Source organism: Mustela nigripes, chromosome 14 (assembly GCF_022355385.1).
Source record: "Mustela nigripes isolate SB6536 chromosome 14, MUSNIG.SB6536, whole genome shotgun sequence".
Lineage (NCBI taxonomy): Eukaryota > Metazoa > Chordata > Mammalia > Carnivora > Mustelidae > Mustela > Mustela nigripes.
The window spans coordinates 62406371-62425939 of NC_081570.1; the positions used below are offsets into that span (position 1 = coordinate 62406371).

General features: G+C 35.1%; 1 protein-coding gene across 1 annotated transcript in view; it reads right to left on the bottom strand.

Moving 5' to 3' along the window:
- Nucleotides 1-19569, bottom strand: part of SLC44A5 (solute carrier family 44 member 5) — a 398499-nt gene that overhangs the window by 39230 nt on the left and 339700 nt on the right. Inside the window, exons 7-11 of the mRNA XM_059376880.1 lie at nt 13841-13969; nt 12926-12986; nt 9350-9473; nt 7868-7951; nt 4657-4769 (exon numbers count right to left, since the gene is read on the bottom strand). Coding sequence (XP_059232863.1) covers nt 4657-4769; nt 7868-7951; nt 9350-9473; nt 12926-12986; nt 13841-13969 — 511 coding nt within the window. The remainder of the gene's footprint in view (nt 1-4656; nt 4770-7867; nt 7952-9349; nt 9474-12925; nt 12987-13840; nt 13970-19569) is intronic.

Below are 19569 nucleotides of genomic sequence, written 5' to 3' on the forward strand. Positions count from 1 at the left end.
TTTGTCTTTACATTTGGTTGAGGGATTTCTTTGCTGTTCAGAAGCTTTGTAGATTACATAGTTCCACTTATTTATCTTTGTTTTTATTGCTTATGATTTTTAGGTCAGATCCAAAAAAATCATTGCTAAGACCTGTATCAAGGAGCTTACTGCCTATGTTTTCTTCTAGGAGTTTTATGGTTTCAGGTCCTTCATTCAAGTATCTAATCCATTTTGAGTTAATTTTTGTGTATGCTGTAAGATAGTGGTCCAATTTTATTCTTTTGTGTGTGCCTGTCCAGTTTTTCCAACACAATTTATTGAAGAGAATGTCCTTTCCATTGTATATCTTGGCTCCTTTGTCATAAATTGATACATGAGTAAGTTTATTTGGGGGCTCTCTATGCTGTTCCATTGATGTATATGTCTGTTTTTATGTCAATACTATACTGTTTTAATTACTATAGCTTTGTAATATAGTTTGAAATAGGGCATATGATACCTCCAGTTTTTTTCTCCTTTCTCAAGATTGCTTTGGCTTTTTGGTTTTGTGGGTTTGTGTTTTTCTGTTTCTTTTTTTTTTTTTTTTTTTTTTTTTTTGCGGTTCCATACAAATTTTAGGACTATCTGCCCCACTTATTTAATTAATTTATTTATTTCCCAACTTATTTTAAAAGTGAAATTTGAATTTTGATAGGGATTGCACTGAATCTGTAGATCCTTTGGGTAGTTTGCAGATTTTAACAATATTTATTCTCCCAATCCATGAGCATAGAATATCTTTCTATTTTTTGTTTCTTCTCCAATCTTTTTTTATTAATGTCTTATAGTTTTCAATACATAGGACTTTTACCTCCTTTGTTAAATTTATTCCTAGTTATTTTATTCTTCTGATGCAACTGTAAATAGGATTATAAATGGATAGACCACTAACACAGAAAATCAGTAAGGAAACATCAGTCTTTAAACAACACATTAGACCAGGTGGACTGGTCTAATATATAGATGTATATAGAATATCCCAACAAAAACAACAGAATACACATTATTCTCAAGCGCACATAAGTCTTTTTAAGGGCAGATCATATGTTAGGCCACAAAACAAGTCTTAGTAAATTTAAGAGAATAGAAATTATATTGAGTATCTTCTTTGACCACACTGGTATGAAACCAGAAATTACATGAGGAAAACTGAAAAATTCACAAATATGTAGAGATTAAACAACATATTACCAAACAACCAATAGGTTAAAGAAGAAATCAAAAGGAAAATAATACCTTGTGACAAGTGAAAATAGAAATATACCAAAATTTGTGGTACACAGTAAAAGCAGTTTAAGAAGGTAGTTCCTAAGGGCACAGCTTTACCTCAAGAAACAAGAAAAGTCTCAAATAACCTAACATTATACCTCCCTTGAGGTTTAAAGGAAAGAACAAATGAAATCCAAATTTAGAAGGAAGGAAATAACAAAGATTAGAGCAGAAATAAATAAGACAGAGACTAAAAAGACAATACAAAAGATCAATGAGACTAAGAGATGGTTCTTTGAAAAAATGAGAAAAGTGGACAAGTGATTAGCCAGACTCACCAAGAAAGAGAGCACTCAAAATCAGAAAAGAGGAAAGGTTACAACTGATACTACAGAAATACAAAGGATCACAAGAGACTCCAGTCAATCCTTAAACAACAGGAAGGTTAGGGGTACCTACCCCAATGCATTCAAAAACCCATATGTAAATTTTGACTCCCCAAAATCTTAACTATTAATAGCCAACTATTGACCAGAAGCCTCACTGATACCACAAGCAGCTGATTAACAGTTAACATTAACCCCTAACACTTAGTATGCTATATGTATTAGGTATTCTCATAATAAAGTAAGCTACAGAAAAGAAAACATTATTAGGAAAATCATAAGGAAAAGGAAATTCATTTACAGTACTGAGTTTATTAAAAAATCTGCATATAAGTGGACACATGCAGTTCAAATCCATGATATTCAAAGTTCAACTATACTATGAACAATTATATGCCAACAAATTCAACAACGGAGATGGATGAATTCCTAGAAAGATACAGCCTACCAAGGCTGAATCATGATAAAATTGAATACCTAGCAGGCCAATTTCTACTAAGAAAATTGAGTTGGTAATCAAAAGTCTCCCAACAAACAAAAGGCCGGGACTAGATAGCTTCACTGGTGAAGTCTACCAAAATTCAAAGAAGATTTAACACCAACCTCCTCAAGCTCTACCAAAAAACAAAAGTGGAGAGAAAATTTCCAAACTCATTTTCCAAGGCCAACATTACCCTGATAGAAAAATAAGACAAGGAAACCACAAGAAAAGAGAACTACTGGCCAATACCCCTGATGAACAAATATTTCATTTATATTTCTATTGAAAATAGATGTACAAATCCTGAACAACATATTGGCAAACTGAATTCAACACTATATTAAAAATGTCATACATCATGGGATTTATCCCAGAGATGCAAGGATGGTTCAGCATCCATAAATAAATAAATATGATCTACCACATTAATGAAATGAAAGATAAAAATCACATGATAATCTCAATAGATGCAGACAAGCATTCAAGAAAACTTAACAACCATTCCTGTGTTAACAACTACAACTGAGACTTTCTACTGAACAGTTAATATGTACTAAGCCTCTTTCAAAGGGCTTTAAGTACATTATTTTTCAAAATATTCACAGAATCCTATCGTATAGTTGAAGAAACTACTAATTAGACCATGTACTTGCAGAGGTTCACACAGTTCATGTGCAATGAATCTGTAACTTTTCAAACTCCAAATCCATGTCTCTGTGCCTTTTCAAACTCCAAATCCATGTCTCTAACCCCACTGTTCTATGACCTCTCCTGTATAAATCTTAACCTGTTCTGTTCAATAAGAATTGTTCCACTGATGTTCAAGGGCACTTGCCCACAAATAGTCTGGCTTTTTCATATGTTGTTTGCCCTAGGAAATAGGGTGCCATTACTGGGAAATGATTGGTTTCCCAAGATACAGAGAAAATCGGTTGTCCCAGGTAGTAGCAAAGGTGAGTCACAGTGTTACACTTCTCAGTCTAAGTGGACATTTCCCCACCCACTGAATGGCTTTAAGCTGACTTGCCACACCATTAACTGCTGAGTTAGAACTACCTAGGAAGTCAACAGGGAGCTAAAATTGGTTGTTTCTCCTGTATTTTTGATATATTGACACTCTCTCTCCTTCTTTCCACTGTCAAACTTGTCAAATCTCAGATTTTTCTTGCTCCCCCTACAACAAGTTACTGAAATCAATACAAGGCTTTACTGTCTTTCCCTTCTTGATGACAATAAGAGTGACTGAATCACATGCCGAGGCTATATAGTAGTAAAGGGCAGAGTTTATTTTGAGCTCCAAGCAAAAACATACACAAAACACTTTTATACAATAAGGTTTCTTGGGAGTCTTTGATTAAGGGGTAGCAGTTCTTACATTCCTCCACCAGACTGACCCAACCTTTTCACATGTAGCTGCAGATAAGGAAATCCTGAGGAGACCTGAAGCTGTCTAGAAACCTATTGAGGATAACAAGGAGGATAGTAACAATAAACCAACACAAACATACTAAGAGTTTATTGTTTTTCCGATACTGTTCTAAGAGCTTTATATTCATTGTCTCAGTTAATCCTCACAACCTCGTGAGATGGAGATATATACCATTACTGTTCTGTTATGGGTAAGAAAACTGGGTCTTATAATCATTAGGAAGCATTTCCAAAGTTCCTCAGTTATCCGTTATGGAGCCGGGATTAGAACTAGGTTAACTACACAACCCGGGGATTCAACATCATTCTTATATTGATATGTGTAAAGCTCTTCTTCAGATGACAATAATAGGAAATTTCTCTTTTTGGTGTCTGCTACCATAAAAGTGCATTGTCAATCCAAATGGTATTGCAGGAAAAATTTCTCCTGAATAGAAACCTCACAAACATTCATATATTGGCCCCATCTGTTTATTAGCGCTCTGAAAGAAGCTGCCATAAATGCTACACTGCTCCTTGGAAGAAACTTCAGTTCCTTTTTTGGTGTTCACACTGTACCTGTATTGCTTTTGAGGGGACTGGGTGATTGGCTAGATTTCAAACTTGATACAAAGTAATTCTCCACCCAAAGAGTGTAATTCAGAATACCTGCCTCTAGAGGGTGATGCCTCATTATGGAGTACTGGCCAGCTATTAGAAAGTGTGACAGTACCTGGATTAAAATTAGTAAATTGAAAGAGAAAAAGAGATCGCACTTCTGTAACTACATAGACCTAGCCTTTGAGCAAACAAAAAAGTTAAATGAATAAAATAAGTTTTCTGAAATGTTTTTCATTAACCTAAATGGTATTCTTTTTATCTCCATCTTAATAACCATAAGGCATGGGACCAAAGGTCACTAAGGAAAACATGTAGAACATTTTAATAGCACTTTTTTTCAAGATAAAGAAGATAAAAGTTATAGGAATAATATATGCAAAATTAAATAATTTTTCTCAATTTAATACTTTGGGGTGAGAAGTAAATAACTAAACTTACTGCAAGTTAAATGCTTTCTGATAATTGATAATGGCAACTGAAAGAAAAGGACTATTTTGAATAGTTGTGATTTTTAAGAAGGGCGATACCTACCGTAACCTATAATTCCAATCACACCCGCCATGAAGACCCAGAAAAGGAATCCAGCTATGAACCTCAGGAGTATCACAAACATCCAACTGAGGAGCATGGCGATAGTCAGGCCACTAGAGGAAAAAGCATAAAACACACAGGGGTCAAGTGTGCTAAACATAACATAAAGTTAACAGCAAGACAACATTTCTATTCAGAATAATCTCAGATTATTCTATTTTAGCTGGCTATGGAAATATTTATAATATTAAAAAGTACAAACAATAGTTTCTATTAAGACTTCCATATGAAAGAGTCGGACCGTCGGGAACTTCACACCTGAGTCAAAATCTGTATACCTCGGTAAATGGAAGTCCAGTAGCAACCACTGTTCAAAGAAAAACACAATTCCTTCCACCTACAGTTTTGGCCTATCTGCCACAGTTGTCATGCTGTATTTTTTTCCCCTCCACACATCTCACTAAGTGACAAATTATAAAACATATCCATGATAGTAACAGAAGGAAACCTTATACATCAGAACTATTTAGAAGTAAGAGAGCAGTCTTAGGGAAGAAAAGAAAAATAATTGCCCACACAGTTCCTGAATCCATGGCTTTGTAGTCATTATTACAGTCTAATTATTTTTAATAATTTGTGATGTTTGACATCACCAGACATCTATCTCAGGTCCCCAGTGATCTGTGGGCCATTATATGGAGCTATGATACAGCTTCTGTATCTCCTGGGCCATATGACTTTATAAAGCAATCAGCAGCATGACTATGTTTTTGGTTTTAATTTTATCCTGGAGTTTGAAATACTAGAGATACTTCCCCACCTCCCACCCCCAGCCCATATATCCAGGTTAAATCCATATTGAATTCTTCTAGGTAATTTCATTAAACAGAACTCATTAAGATTAGAAATTTGGATGATGTTTCCATTAAGAACTGATACCTCTGATACTCTTTGTAAGTTTCCAAACAGAAACATTACCTGGTAAATTTACTGAGTTTATGGTCTCCAAGTATTATCTTTAAAAAAAAAAATCTTAATAAATACTGTCACTGAATAGAGGATAGCATTGTATCAAAGTAATTTCTAAGGTCACAATTCTTGCAAAGCCTATGCTTTCAACTCCAGAAGGCATTCCCTACTAAAATCACAGATACTTTAATGCTTAAATATTTAATATGGTTGAAAGATTATTCTATGGCATAGTCCCAGAGGAATAAACAAAAAGGTCAGAGGGAGAAAAGAAATATAGCTGTTTATTCTCTGTGGTTTTAATTCCTGCATAAAATTGTAACTGAATAAACTAAGGCACAGCATATTAGTCTTTGGCTTTATATTTGTGAGATAGATGGAGAACCAGAAGAGTCAAAGATAAGGAGTATTTATGTTCTAGTGGTGTGAGCTGTGCCTGGGTGGAAAGGGTTTCAGTGTATGTTGGGAATGAGGTAAATAGAAAGGTCTATCATAATGTATACTTTTTCAGACAGTAGTTAAAAAGCCAAAATAAAGAAGAAATATGCAAATTATCTAATGATATTTGAGTTTGACAATACGGGAACAAGTTTACCACTGTCAAGTGTAGACTACAATCTCTGCTATGGAGAGAGACCCTGAAATACTGATACACACTGAAAATAATTATTGTGTTTAAGACAAAGCATCAAAATGAGTAGAATCTCAAAAAACACTAGCTAGTTTTACAGCTCTAAAAACTAATCACTACTATTTTACACACAAAACAATTTTGACTTTATTAAGTATTACATATTATATTATATATATTATATCTCTCTTGTTCCCCTCGTGGTTTTATAACTGTTCCTTGAACCCACATTTTCTATGCATCTATGTTTCAAGGACCAAACTGGGAGGTAGAAAAATAGAATGAGTTAGACATAGTTAGATAAAGAATTCATAGTTTATCAGAGATCCAGGTAAATAACATACAATTCTAGGTGCTATCTGGACGATAAGCATGTGTGTATGTATAGGGGTATGTGTGTGTGTGTGCATGCGTGTGTATGTGTGTGGTTAGGAGGAACACAGAAGGGGAATGTAATTTTATCTGGAGAAGTCAAGAAAGACTTCAAAATTTACACAAAAGATGATTTTAAATAATTTGAACAGAGTTGCCCAGGACACAGGAAGGATGTGCTAGGAAAGAGAACAGAATGTGCAAAAACAGGGGACTTGACAGTCTTAAGAATGGGTGTGTTATTTCATGTGTTTATAGGGTTAATCAAGTAACATGGGTGGAGATGAATCTGGGAAACTAGTTGGACAAGGCTATAAAGGACCCTGTAACAATCTGAAGGAGTTTTCTCTTTGCTCTTTGATCACTAGGGAACCATAGACGCTTTTACAGCATAAGAAGGTGATATAAGAGCCAGAGAGTAACAATCGCCTTAAATATATCAGACACATGAACCTGCTCCAGTAGAGTGATTGCATTTTCCCATACCTTTCAGGAATGCAAATCTTATGTCTAAAAATTCTTAATCTCCTCCTCCTTTCATATATATTTTTCAGCTCTTCATAACCACAGTGACCTTGGGTGCTGACGATAACAAACATTATGTGAAAAGGTGTTATAAAATAAGAGTGATCCTTTGGAGGTCAAAGGAAGTACAAATGAGAAAACAGACTCATAAATAAATAAACAATAAATAAATAAATAAATAAAATGATAGATAAATAAATTAATTAATAAAGCTGCATTCACTGTAACTTAACATACTACAGATGTTGTCCCCACATGACTTCACGCATATTTATACAAGTACTTTTATTGGGAATTTAATGAATAAAGTTCAAATTTTCATTCTTCTAACTTTTGTAACACTGGGTATATTTGCAAATATCTTTGCCCCATTTTCAGCCTATCTGAAAAAGAAAATGGCAGGAACTGAGTCAAACTTTTATTCACAAATATGAATGGGGAATTTCTTTTTTAAAAATTTATTTGAAGATTTGAGTGAGAGACAGAGAGATCAGGAGCGGAAGGGAAGGGTAGAGGCAGAAGCAGCCTCCCCACGGAGCAGACAACTGGATGTGGGGCTTGATCCCAGGGCTCTGGGATCATGACCTGAGCCAAAGGCAGACGCTTAACAAGCTGAGCCACCTAGACGCCGTGAATGGGGAGTTTGACAAAAGTGATAAAATAAAAACAAGGATAAAATGGGGCTGGAGAAGAAACACCAGCATTTGCACTTACATGAGAATCCAATACCAAGTTGATGCATAGTCTTCAAATACTTTCATTCCAATTGCCCTTGCATCAAGGATTTTATTGACACGACTGAATTCAAAGGAGGAAAAAGTCAATTATTTTGACTGCCACTAAACAGAAATGTTCTTGTTATGATAAAAGGGGTTTTGCAAGATGCTGTTCAAAACATATTTTTAGAAACCATTTATCAAGAGGCACTCCTTCCCCAGCCACCACAATATGTGAGATGTCACTTTGGTATACTACAAAGGCAGCTATAGCCACACACAGAGAACGTGGCTTTCAAGAATGGTGAACAGATCCCTTTTCAACATATGTGACATGTCCTCAATACTGCAGAAATTTCACTGTAAGAAATGAATTTAAATAAGATCAGTTCTTAGCTTACAAACTCCATAGAGTCAAGAATGACCATCATCCTTAATTCGCTTTCCTAATCCTCTGACAGCTGTTGCAGGAAGGCACCATGGAGCACATCCAGAAAAGTGCACAAATCATTACTGTCCAGTTTGACGAATTATCAGAAGTGAATGTACTGTGTAACTACAACACTGTTGTCCCTTTCCCAGTGGCCCCAGTTACAAACACCTCCTCCTTCCACTAAGGTAACCACAGACCTGACTTTTGTGCTAATAATTCCCTGGTTTTCTTTTTCAGTTTTACCACTTCCCTATGCATCACTGGGTAATTTCATTTAGTTGCACTTGGTTTTGAATTTTTCTATCAGTGGAACTACACTTGTACTATTATTTTGTGATTTGGTTCACACAGATTTATAGTCGTGAAATCCATCATGTTGCTATTACATTTGAAATATGCAGGGCCTACTGTATTCTACTTGGACTGCTAAACTCTTTGGAAGAGAAAAACATTTTTAGAGTATCTTTATGTTTCACTTTTAATACAACAACTGAGCTATACAATGATACTCTGTGCACACATGGGACTTTACCTGCCCAGAGAATTATATTTCCCTATAACCTGAAACATCATGATGTGTATGCAAGGGAAAGAGTAAATTGACTTCCTTGTAGTTAGTACATAGAAACATTACCATGGTTGTCTTGACTTTCTTAAGGCCCTCTTCCCTTTAAGACATCTGGCAGTTTCATAATTTTAGTCAATTTTTTTGAATGGTGATTTAAACATCATCTTTTTATTGTGTTCCCTCAACAAGTACATTAAGGTCTTTCAACATGCTTACGGAAATTTCATTTCTTTATCTGTTGATAATGAAAGATTTAACCATTTAAAAAAAACATCATTGCACTTTCTAATTCACTTTGGCTTCTCCTTTATCTGTTTTTCTTAACAATACTTACACCAGGGTCTCCAAATCACAGTGACATGTGTATTTCATAATAATGCATATTCTTCCTCTATTACCCTTAACCTAATGGAAGTTTTAGTTTTGTGTACAGTAATAGGATTCATCCATACTGAAAATAAGAATGCAAACAAACATACTTTGCAGCTGTCCTGAGTTCTATAGCATTTCTTGTTTTTCCACTTCCATCTTCAAATGTTGTTTTATTTCCTACTGTCAAAGTGCCATTTTTAGTAGTGAAGTCAGGGAAACATCTCTGGAGAACTGTAAAAAAAATAAAATTATGGTAGTTATTTTTCTACTTCTTCTATGTTCTCCCTTTCTTAAGCTTTCTGTTATTTATAACCAAATTCTTGCTAGACAATGTATAGGCATATTGCTCAACATTGTCCATTACTTGATGGTCAGAAGGTTTTCTGACGGTTCTCAGACAGCTGTAGAAAGCAAATATGATCACAGTCTGAAGCTACACTCTAAACTTGTTATTTTACTCATGGTACATTCATCAAGTCGCTAATAAGTAAGATGCACAGCATAGGTTTTTAAAAAAAGAGTAATACGGATAACATCTCACATGGTAAAAAAAAAATTTAATAAAAAGGCTAAATTTACTTGTATGACTGAGTTTATTTCTTTTTTTTTTTTTAAAGATTTTATTTATTTAAGAGAAAGAGGGAGAGAGAGAGAGGGCAGTGGGGAGGGGGAGAAAAAAGGGAGAAGGAGACTCCATGCTGAGCAGGAAACCAGGTGTGTGTGTGGCTTCATCCCAGGACTCTGGGATCATGGCCTGAGCTGAAGGCAGATGCTTATTAGGCTGAGCCCCCCAGATGTCCTGAGTTTACTTTTTTTTAAGAATTTTTTTTATTTATTTGACAGAGAGATAGAGACCACAAGTAGGCAGAGTAGCAGGCAGAGGAAGAGGAAGAAACAGACTCCCTGCTGAGCAGGGAGCTTGATATGGGGCTCTATCCCAGGACCCTGGGATCATGACCTGAGCTGAAGGCAGACGCTTAACCACCTGAGCCACCCAGGACTTCTGAGTTTACTTTTTCTTTAAAAAAAAAAAAATAGATACTCCTTGACTGAAACCTTGAAAACTGGAGATCTGGAGATTAGTGAATAATTTCTTGAAAAATAAGGACTATCTCAAACTTCAGGCCATTAAGACAACTGAAATTTTATTTGTGGAGTCTTAATAATTTGTGTCTTCCAGCTTTCTCATTTACCTGGTTTTTTGGAGGGACTGGAAATAGAAATTCTAAAGCTATCAAAATGGCCCACACTTTGTAGACTAGCATAATTCCTCAGAAGATTTACTTCACTGTTCAATTTTCTATACACTTACTTTGATTAAATAGAATCCTTGCTTCTTTACATACCTGTATTACTAAAAATATTTTAAAACCCCAATTTTAAATCAAGAGGGAAGAGAAATCAGAAGTGGATCATTTTCATATTTTTTCTTACAGGAAGCATCACAGATTTGCTTGACTTTTCAGGGAATTTAAGCTTGAAAATATTAAAGTAGTTGATATAGGGAATGAAGAAATAGGTCTTTACCAAGACTTTCCTGACTTTTTGGGCTTAAAATGATCTCCTGTCTACCTACTTTGATCTCCTAGAGCATTTAAAATAAGGCTGAGTCCTTCAGTATCTTCTCATCTTTTTCTGATTCTTCCCTGGCAAATTTGACATAGTAGTCTCTACCAGCTGCTTCTATTACCTCTCAATCCAATCACATGCTGTCCCCACCACTCCAAAGAAATTTTCCTCCCAGTGATCCCAATAATCTTTTAATGGCCAAAACCTCCAAATATCTTTTAGTAATTATCCTGCTTGAACTCAACCATTATCTAGCACAGTGTTTGGTATATAGTAGAACTCAGTCAATATTGGCTGTTAATTGAGCTAACTTTTCTGAGTCTTTGACATGGTAGACAAACCCTGTCTTTTGAAACTCTCTTCCTTTGGCTTACATACCCAGGCTCTCTCCTGCCTCCCTTTAGTTTTACTGTGCATTCTTTCCTTTGCCACGCCTTATAATAGGACTCTTTCCACCCACAGAGTCCTCCAATCCTATTCTGGGCAATTTTATTCAGTTAACTCCAATGGCGAAATATGTCCATTATATATTTGAAAAGTAGAGAAAATAAGAAGGAAAATGCAAAACAATACATAGTCCTACCACCCAAAATGAACTCTAACATTTTAGATTAGTTTCTTTTTAGTCTTTCTCTGCAAGAAAATTTTTTGAGAGTCATAACCATAAAATAAATGCAGGGTTTCCCCTTGTTTCTTCTTTTTTAAAAAATATTACTTATTTCTTTTCATAAACTATTTAATAAATGAATTTTATTTGCTATATACTATTCAATTAAGTAACATGTTTAATTACCTATTGGGGGAATGAGCACCACTGTACTATATTCATTTTTGTATCCCCAGTGTACATTTTATATTGTGTGATTTAAACAGTACACTTGTAAGGGCAGGGATGTTTTATATTCTTATGCCTACTATATCTTCAGTGACTAAGGATTCATTTTTATCCTTTTGTAACATTATTCTTGGCAGCATGAAGTTGTTTGAAAGACCTGCATCTTACATCAGGGTCCTCAGTGACCCAAAGAAAAGGGAGAGGGGAACGTAAGGCATTGTGTTTGGCGGTAGCTACTTCAATGGTACCTGACTTTCTACTCAAATAGAAAATGGCACATGACCTTCTACTCCAATTGAAAAAAGAAAGAAGAGAGGAAATGCCCACAGTCTTGCCATCTCCAAAATATCCATACTATTTTGGCATATTTCTTTCCAATATTTTTCTTTGAATAGCTTTTTTTGTTTATTTTAATTTATACATTAAATTATTATAGTTTATAGTAATTTATATATAATTATATTATAATTACATAATTTATAATTATAAAATATCATTATAATGTACATAACATTTTATTAACATTATATTACATAGTACTTATATTTAATAACTCTAAAATATTCCATTTAATGAATACATCATCATTTATTTAAGCACTTTATTGCTCTTGGACATAAGAGTATTTCTTTTAATTTTCTTTTTTTTTTTCTCTTTATTTTTAGTTCTTCTGAATAACACTGTGATGGGCATCTTTACGTAACATTGTTTCTCTTGGGTTAGGATTATATTTGTAGGAATGGAATATTAGTGATTGTGTAACTTTTTAAAAAAGAAAATGAAATGAAGTTTATATAAACTTTAAATAAAATTTATAAATATTAAAAATATAAAATATTGATTGCTTTAAGAGATACATAAATATTTCAAATTTCAAATTATGGGACAAGTTTATGTCCCACCATCACACCCCGGGCAACTTCGGAACAAACTCTTTGGCTGAATTCAGGGGTGAGAGTATGCAAGTTTATGTCTGTGCACTTACATGTGCTTATAGAGCACATGTAAGTAATCAATCTGGGCTTTTAGAATCAGTTTTTAATCTTTTCTGTGTATTTTGATGCAGCAAAACCCTAAAACTAACAGATCTCCTGTAGAAATGTCTCTGGCTGGAGTCAGGAGAATGGGCTTTAGCTTTGGTTTTCTCCTAATTAATTCTGGGACACTGGGCCAATCATACAACTATTCTTGTCTTCAATTTTGTCAACAGAGAAATTAAGGGAACTGAATTAAGTAACTTCTTATATATTCTAAGATAAGATAAATAATAACCACTTACATGGTTTGCTTGGAAAAATTGCTGTTGGACAATCATCATCCAGTAAGACTTGTGAGAGAGTCTAAAATGGAAGGAAGAGTATATTAACATTTCAAAGGCTATGTAATGACAACTTTTATTCTCAGTATAAAAATTGTGTCCTTCGAAAATTTAACTCCATAATTATCTTATTATTTCATGTTACTCCCCTATAAGAATGATTTTAAGATTATCATACACACATACTTATTTGACAAATTCTCTAAAATGTTCTAACTGTAGTTCAATCAAATCAACAATAATAAAACCAGACACACTGAAGTCAAGACACAATTTTGAAAGTGTGTATCTATGTCTTAGTCACATTTTGAGTCTCTAATTCTTCATTTTTTGTTTTCTGGAAAAACAGCATCTTCTCTAAGTTAGAAGCCATTAATACTATTTAAATTAATGGGGCTTTAGAATTCCTTCTTAAGTCCCAAACCTAGGTAGGGTTTGAGGATTTTATTCTTAAATGAATAATTATCAAATTGAGTTTGGAAGTAAAATTCTACTTGTTACTAAGTCATGGATCTTCATCACCACATTAATGAAATGATAATATTAATATTGCCATTAGTTAGCTCCTAGATCTTGATGACAGGGTCCAGCCAAGTAGAGAATTTGTTGGTTTCAGGGAATAGTTAAAGCTAAAGGTAACTTACCAGGCTTAAGAGTTTTGAATAATACCCAAAGTCTACACGATGATATGCTATAAATGGTGCATGTAAATTTGTATGTACACATGCATTTGTGTCTTAATGGAATAATAAATAATAATTTCCTAGAGGATTTAGGAGCTTGTCCATTACAAATGCTCATCTTATACTTGAGATTGAAACAAGAGTTAAAGTCTTCTTTTATATAAAGTCTAGTTTTAAGTTTAAACACTCATACCTTCACAGGCTTAACAAAAGGGGATTTGCAGAATTGGCTGTAGTATGTCCAATAGTGTTTGTTTTTTCTGTATGAAAATTGTATTTCCATGTAGGTTAGAAACTTTTCTGGGCACTTGGAGACACAGATCTGGGAAGAAAAGGAAAACACAGTGGTGGAGACTCAACTGAATTGAATAAACCAAGGAAGTATCTGTAAGATTAGACTTCTAAGCTATCTACCACTACAAGAAGCAAAGCACCATTTTCCATCAAAGAAACTTGCATCAATTTTCTAATTTATGTAAAAAATAAAATTTCATGTAATAGTTATCAATCTCTACTTCTTGCCTTTTGACAATGATTTGTGTTAAGACAATAGATGTTGTACAATGACGGCTTGTTTTTAACATCTGAATAATTGTAGATCTACTTGTAGCTGTAGAAATAACATATCCCACCCAGTTTTAATCAATGGTAATAACTTGTACAATTACAGAACAATATCACAACCAAAAAATTGGTATTGTTACCACCCACTAACCTTATTTAGATTCTACCAGTCTTACATACACTCATTTATTTGTGTGTGTATGTGTGTGTGTGCATCCATGCATTTACATTTCTATGCAATTTTATCATGTTTAGATTCATGTGACCACTACCACAGGACAGTGATGGATTTTTTTAATAAAATATTCCCTTATTAGTTTCTGAGTTAGTAGATAAGAGTATAATGCAAGATTAATTTTTCGCAAGATTAATTTTGCCTGTGTAGTTTATGTATATTCAGGGTTAGAATCTTGCTTCCTTTCCTATATATGAATAAAATTGTCATTAAAAATGCTCCAAATATTGATAACTTATGCCACTAATAACTATCCATGTCAGTGAATTCTCAACAATTCTCAAAATATAATATTGGACTTACTACTATAAGAAAATAACAAAACTGGGACTATTTGTGGCACTCATTATTATAGTCTTTTACCAACAACACCAGCCAAATGTGGGCAGAGAGTTCACCAATGCAATTATTTTACATTAATGACTTTAGAGGGCCTATTAATACCAAACCAGATCACTGTGACTACTAGTCTACAGAGCCATTGTGGAGTGACTTAAATCTAACTACAGACTCCACAGAGAGAAAGCAGAATCCAGAAAGATACACTCTATCAGTTTTACTTTTGTTTGTAATTTAAAAAAACAAAAAGCAAAAAACAAAGATCCCATTAAGCCATCAGAGTTGCAGTCCCTAGACATTTTCTCCCCCACCTTTTGGTTCCTCCTTATGAAAGTCTTCTCAGCTCTGACTTGCTCCACAAGCCTGCTGTAATTTGTTAACTTCTCACTGGCCAGATTCTAGCTCAATCCATTGGCAGCTAGGTAAAAACACTGCTGCTTAGCTGACAGCTCTTCCCCATTATTTGGGTCATGTTTCTACTGCACACAAAAACATTTGGTGTCAACTCCACAGCTAAGGGAAGAGTTAGAAAACTAAATAGATATGTCAAATCTCACCGTTAATGTTGTTTTGTAGTAGCAGCAGCAGCAACTGAATTTCTTCTACAAGTTCTGACATGGCAAACAACCTGTCTCCACATTCACACCTCTGTATGTATCTCCTCTGTGTCAGTTACTCATATATACATAGGCATTCATGCGCAGGTGTGTGTGCACACGTGCACACACATACACACACACACCTCTAGAGGAAATATTTAAATTTCACAGATTTTTCTGCAAAAGCTGAAGTACTGTTTAGGGACATTCAAAGCCCCCAAGAGGCTCACTTTTTTTTTTTTTTTTTTTTTTAAAGAAGGTTAAGGTTAGGGGCGCCTGGGTGGCTCAGTGGGTTAAGCCGCTGCCTTCGGCTCAGGTCATGATCTCAGGGTCCTGGGATCGAGTCCCGCATCGGGCTCTCTGCTCAGCAGGGAGCCTGCTTCCTCCTCTCTCTCTCTATCTCTTTGCCTGCCTCTCTGCCTACTTGTAATCTCTGTCTGTCAAATAAAATAAATAAAATCATAAAAAAAGAGAAGGTTAAGGTTATCATCAATACAAATGTCAAAATTTCACTCTGATTGGAGCTAAGCTGACTGAGTAAACCTTTAACATATTGGAAGATACTTTACATTTAGACTTTGACAATAATATGGTTTGAAACATAACTTCACTAGTTCCCCTCTCAGGTAGTTTTAAATGGATTTATAAAACGAATACTGAAAGTACTAATGCTTTCACAGGCCTTAAATGACAATAAGAACTACTGAGTTGGGACCATGATTTCTATATTCCTAAATACACACACACACAATGTATACTCCATATTAACAGTGCTGTGTATGCAACGTATACAAGAAAGTAATTACGATGGTAAAAAGTGGTTTGTTAAAGAGAAGCACATCAAATTTCATTCCAGACACAAACGAGCTTTAAAATACAATATAGCAACTTCTCTTTACTCTCTCCCTCTAGCAGACCAATTTGTTCATTTCAAATACGATGCTGATTAGTAGCAATCAACATATAATTAGCCAAAAATGAAGGTCACATTGAGGCACAGTATCCTAATTGATCACAGTCTGTCCTCTAAACGCTTGTGACACATGTCTGGACTATGCTGGCAGTTAACAAAAAACATAATGCATAAAAATATGGCTTGGATCAGTAGATAGACTAATGCCTGGCAGACTAAAAGCAAGTCTCCATGACTGGCAGCAAAAATACATTCTGACTCATTCTGCCTCTTTGTGTGACCACAAAGGGCACTTAAAATATAGTTCTTCATCATTATTTTTAAATCTGCAATTCATATACTTTAACATTCTAATACAAATCAGAATTTGCTGAGTAGAAGAGCTATCTGTAGGTGAAAACACTACATTTGCTATGAAAAAAGCATGATCTAGAGGGGTACTTTACATAAATGTAAATAAAATGTACATGGGTATATTAAAAAAAAATCTGTACAAAGATATTTTTGTTTCCTCATGGGAATAATGAATCTGTACAGTGGAAAATTTCCTAGACTGGGAGTAGGAAGATATTAATTCACTCATTTATTCCTTCAACAAATACTTATTGATCATCTGCTCGGAGCCTGTTCTAGGCACTGGAAACACAGTGAATAAAACAAATAAAATTTTTGCCCTCAAGCTGTTTAATTTCTAATAGAGGAGAGATGGATAACAACAAATAAGTATAATTGTTTGTTATAAGATGGTAATAAGTGCTATGGAGAAAAATAAGGCTAGAAAGGTTAGAGGATAAAAGGTAGCTGAGTAAGATTCCAGCTTTATTTTATTTCTTTTCAATGTTCCAAAATTCATTGTTTATGCACTACACCCAGTGCATAAACTCCATGCTCCATGCAATGTGTGCCCTCCATAATACCCACCACCAGGCTCACCCAACCGCCCTCTTCCCCTCCAAAACCTTCAGTTTTTTTCTCAGAGTCCACAGTCTCTCATGGTTTGTACCCGCCCCTCCGATTTCCCCCATCTCACTTCTCCTCTGCATCTCCCAATGTCCTCTGTATTATTCCTTATGCTCCACAAGTAAAGGAAACTATATGATAATTGACTCTCTCTGCTTGACTTATTTCACTCAGCATAATCTCTTCCAGTCCCGTCCACATTGCTACAAAAGTTGGGTATTCATCCTTTCTGATAGAGGCATAATACTCCTTGTATATATGGACCATATCTTCTTTATCCATTCATCCGTTGAAGGGCATTTTGGTTCTTTCCACAGTTTGGTGACTATAGCCATTGCTGCTATGAACATTGGGGTACAGGTGGCCCTTCTTTTCACTACATCTGTATCTTTGGGGTAAATATCCAGTAGTGCAATGGCAGGGTCATAGGGAAGCTCAATTTTTAGTTTCTTAAGGAATCTCCACACTGTTTTCCAAAGTGGCTGCACCTACTCGCCTTCCCACCAACAGTGTTAGAGGGTTCCCCTTTCTCCACATCCCTTCCAACACTTGTTGTTTCCTGTATTGTTAATTTTGGCCATTCTAACTGGTGTAAGGTGGTATCTCAATGTGGTTTTGATTTGAATCTCCCTGATCGCTAATGATGATGAACATTTTTCATGTGTCTATTAGCCATTTGTATGTCTTCTTTGGAGAAGTATCTGTTCATGTCTTCTGCCCATTTTTTGATGTGATAATCTGCTTTGTGTGTGTTGAGTTTGAAGAGTTCTTTATAGATCTTGGATATCAGCCCTTTGTCTGTACTGTCATTTGCAAATATCTTCTTCCATTCCATGGATAGCCTCTTTGTTTTGTTGACTGTTTCCTTTGCTGTGCAGAAGCTTTTGATCTTGAGGAAGTCCCAAAAGTTCATTTTTTCTTTTGTTTCCTTTGCCTTTGTTTGCTTTTCCTTTGTTTTCCTTTGCCTTCTTTCATATCTTGAAAGAAGTTGCTGGGGCTGATGTCAAAGAGGTTACTGCCTATGTTCTCCTCTAGGATTTTGATAGATTTCCTGCCTCACATTTAGGTCTTTTATCCATTTTGAATTTATCTTTGTGTATGCTGTAAGAGAATGCTTGAGTTTCATTCTTCTACACATAGCTGTCCAATTTTTCCAGCACTATTTATTGAAGAGACTATCTTTTTCCCACTGTATATTTTTTCCTGCTTTGTCAAAGATTATTTGACCATAGAGCTGAGGGTCTGTATCTGGGCTCTCTATTCTCTTCCACTGCTCTGTGTGTCTGTTTTTGTGTCAGTGTCATCCTGTCTTGGTGATCACAGCTTTGTAGTAAAGCGAGAAATCAAGGAAACATGATGCCCCCAGTTTTGTTTTACTTTTCAACATTTCCTTAACAATTTGGGGTCTCTTCTGATTCCATACAAATTTTAGGATTGTTTCTTCCAGCTCTTTGAAAAATGCCAGTGGAATTTTGATTGGGATAGCATTGAAAGTATAGATGGCTTTAGGCAGTATAGACATTTTAACAATGTTTATGCTTCCGATCCTGAGTATGGAATGCTCTTCCATCTTTTTGTGTCTTCTTCAAATTCTTCATGAATATTCTGTAGTTCTTTGAGTATAGATCCTTTACCTCTTTCATTAGGTTTATTCCCAGGCATCTTATGGTTCTTGGTGCTATAGTAAATGGAATCATTCTCTAATTTCCCTTTCTATTTTTTCATTGTTAGTATATGAGAAAGCAACTGATTTCTGTACATTGACTTTGTATCCTGCCACATTACTGAATTGCTGTATGAGTTCTAGTAGTTTGGGGGTGGAGTCTTTTGGGTTTTCCATATAAAGTATCATGTCACCCGCAAAGAGAGAGAGTTTGACTTCTTCATTGCCAATCTGGATACCTTTATTTCTCTTTGTTGTCTAATTGTTGTTGCTAGGACTTTTAATACTATGTCGAACAAGAGTGGTGAGAGGGGGCATCCTGTGTTCCTGATCTCAATGGGAAGGCTGTGAGCTTTTTCCCATTGAGGATGATATTTGCTGTGGGTTTTTCATAGATAGATTTTATGAGGTTGAGGAATGTTCCTTCTATCCCTATACTTTGGAGCATTTTAATCAGGAACGGATGCTGGATTTTGTCAAATGCTTTTTCTGCATCAACTGCGAGGACCATGTGGTTCTTCTCTCTCCTCTTATTGATTTGTTCTATCACATTGATTGATTTGCGAATGTTCAACCATCCTTGCAACCCAGGGATAAATCCCACCTGGTCATGGTGGATAATCTTTTTAATGTGCTGTTGGATCCTATT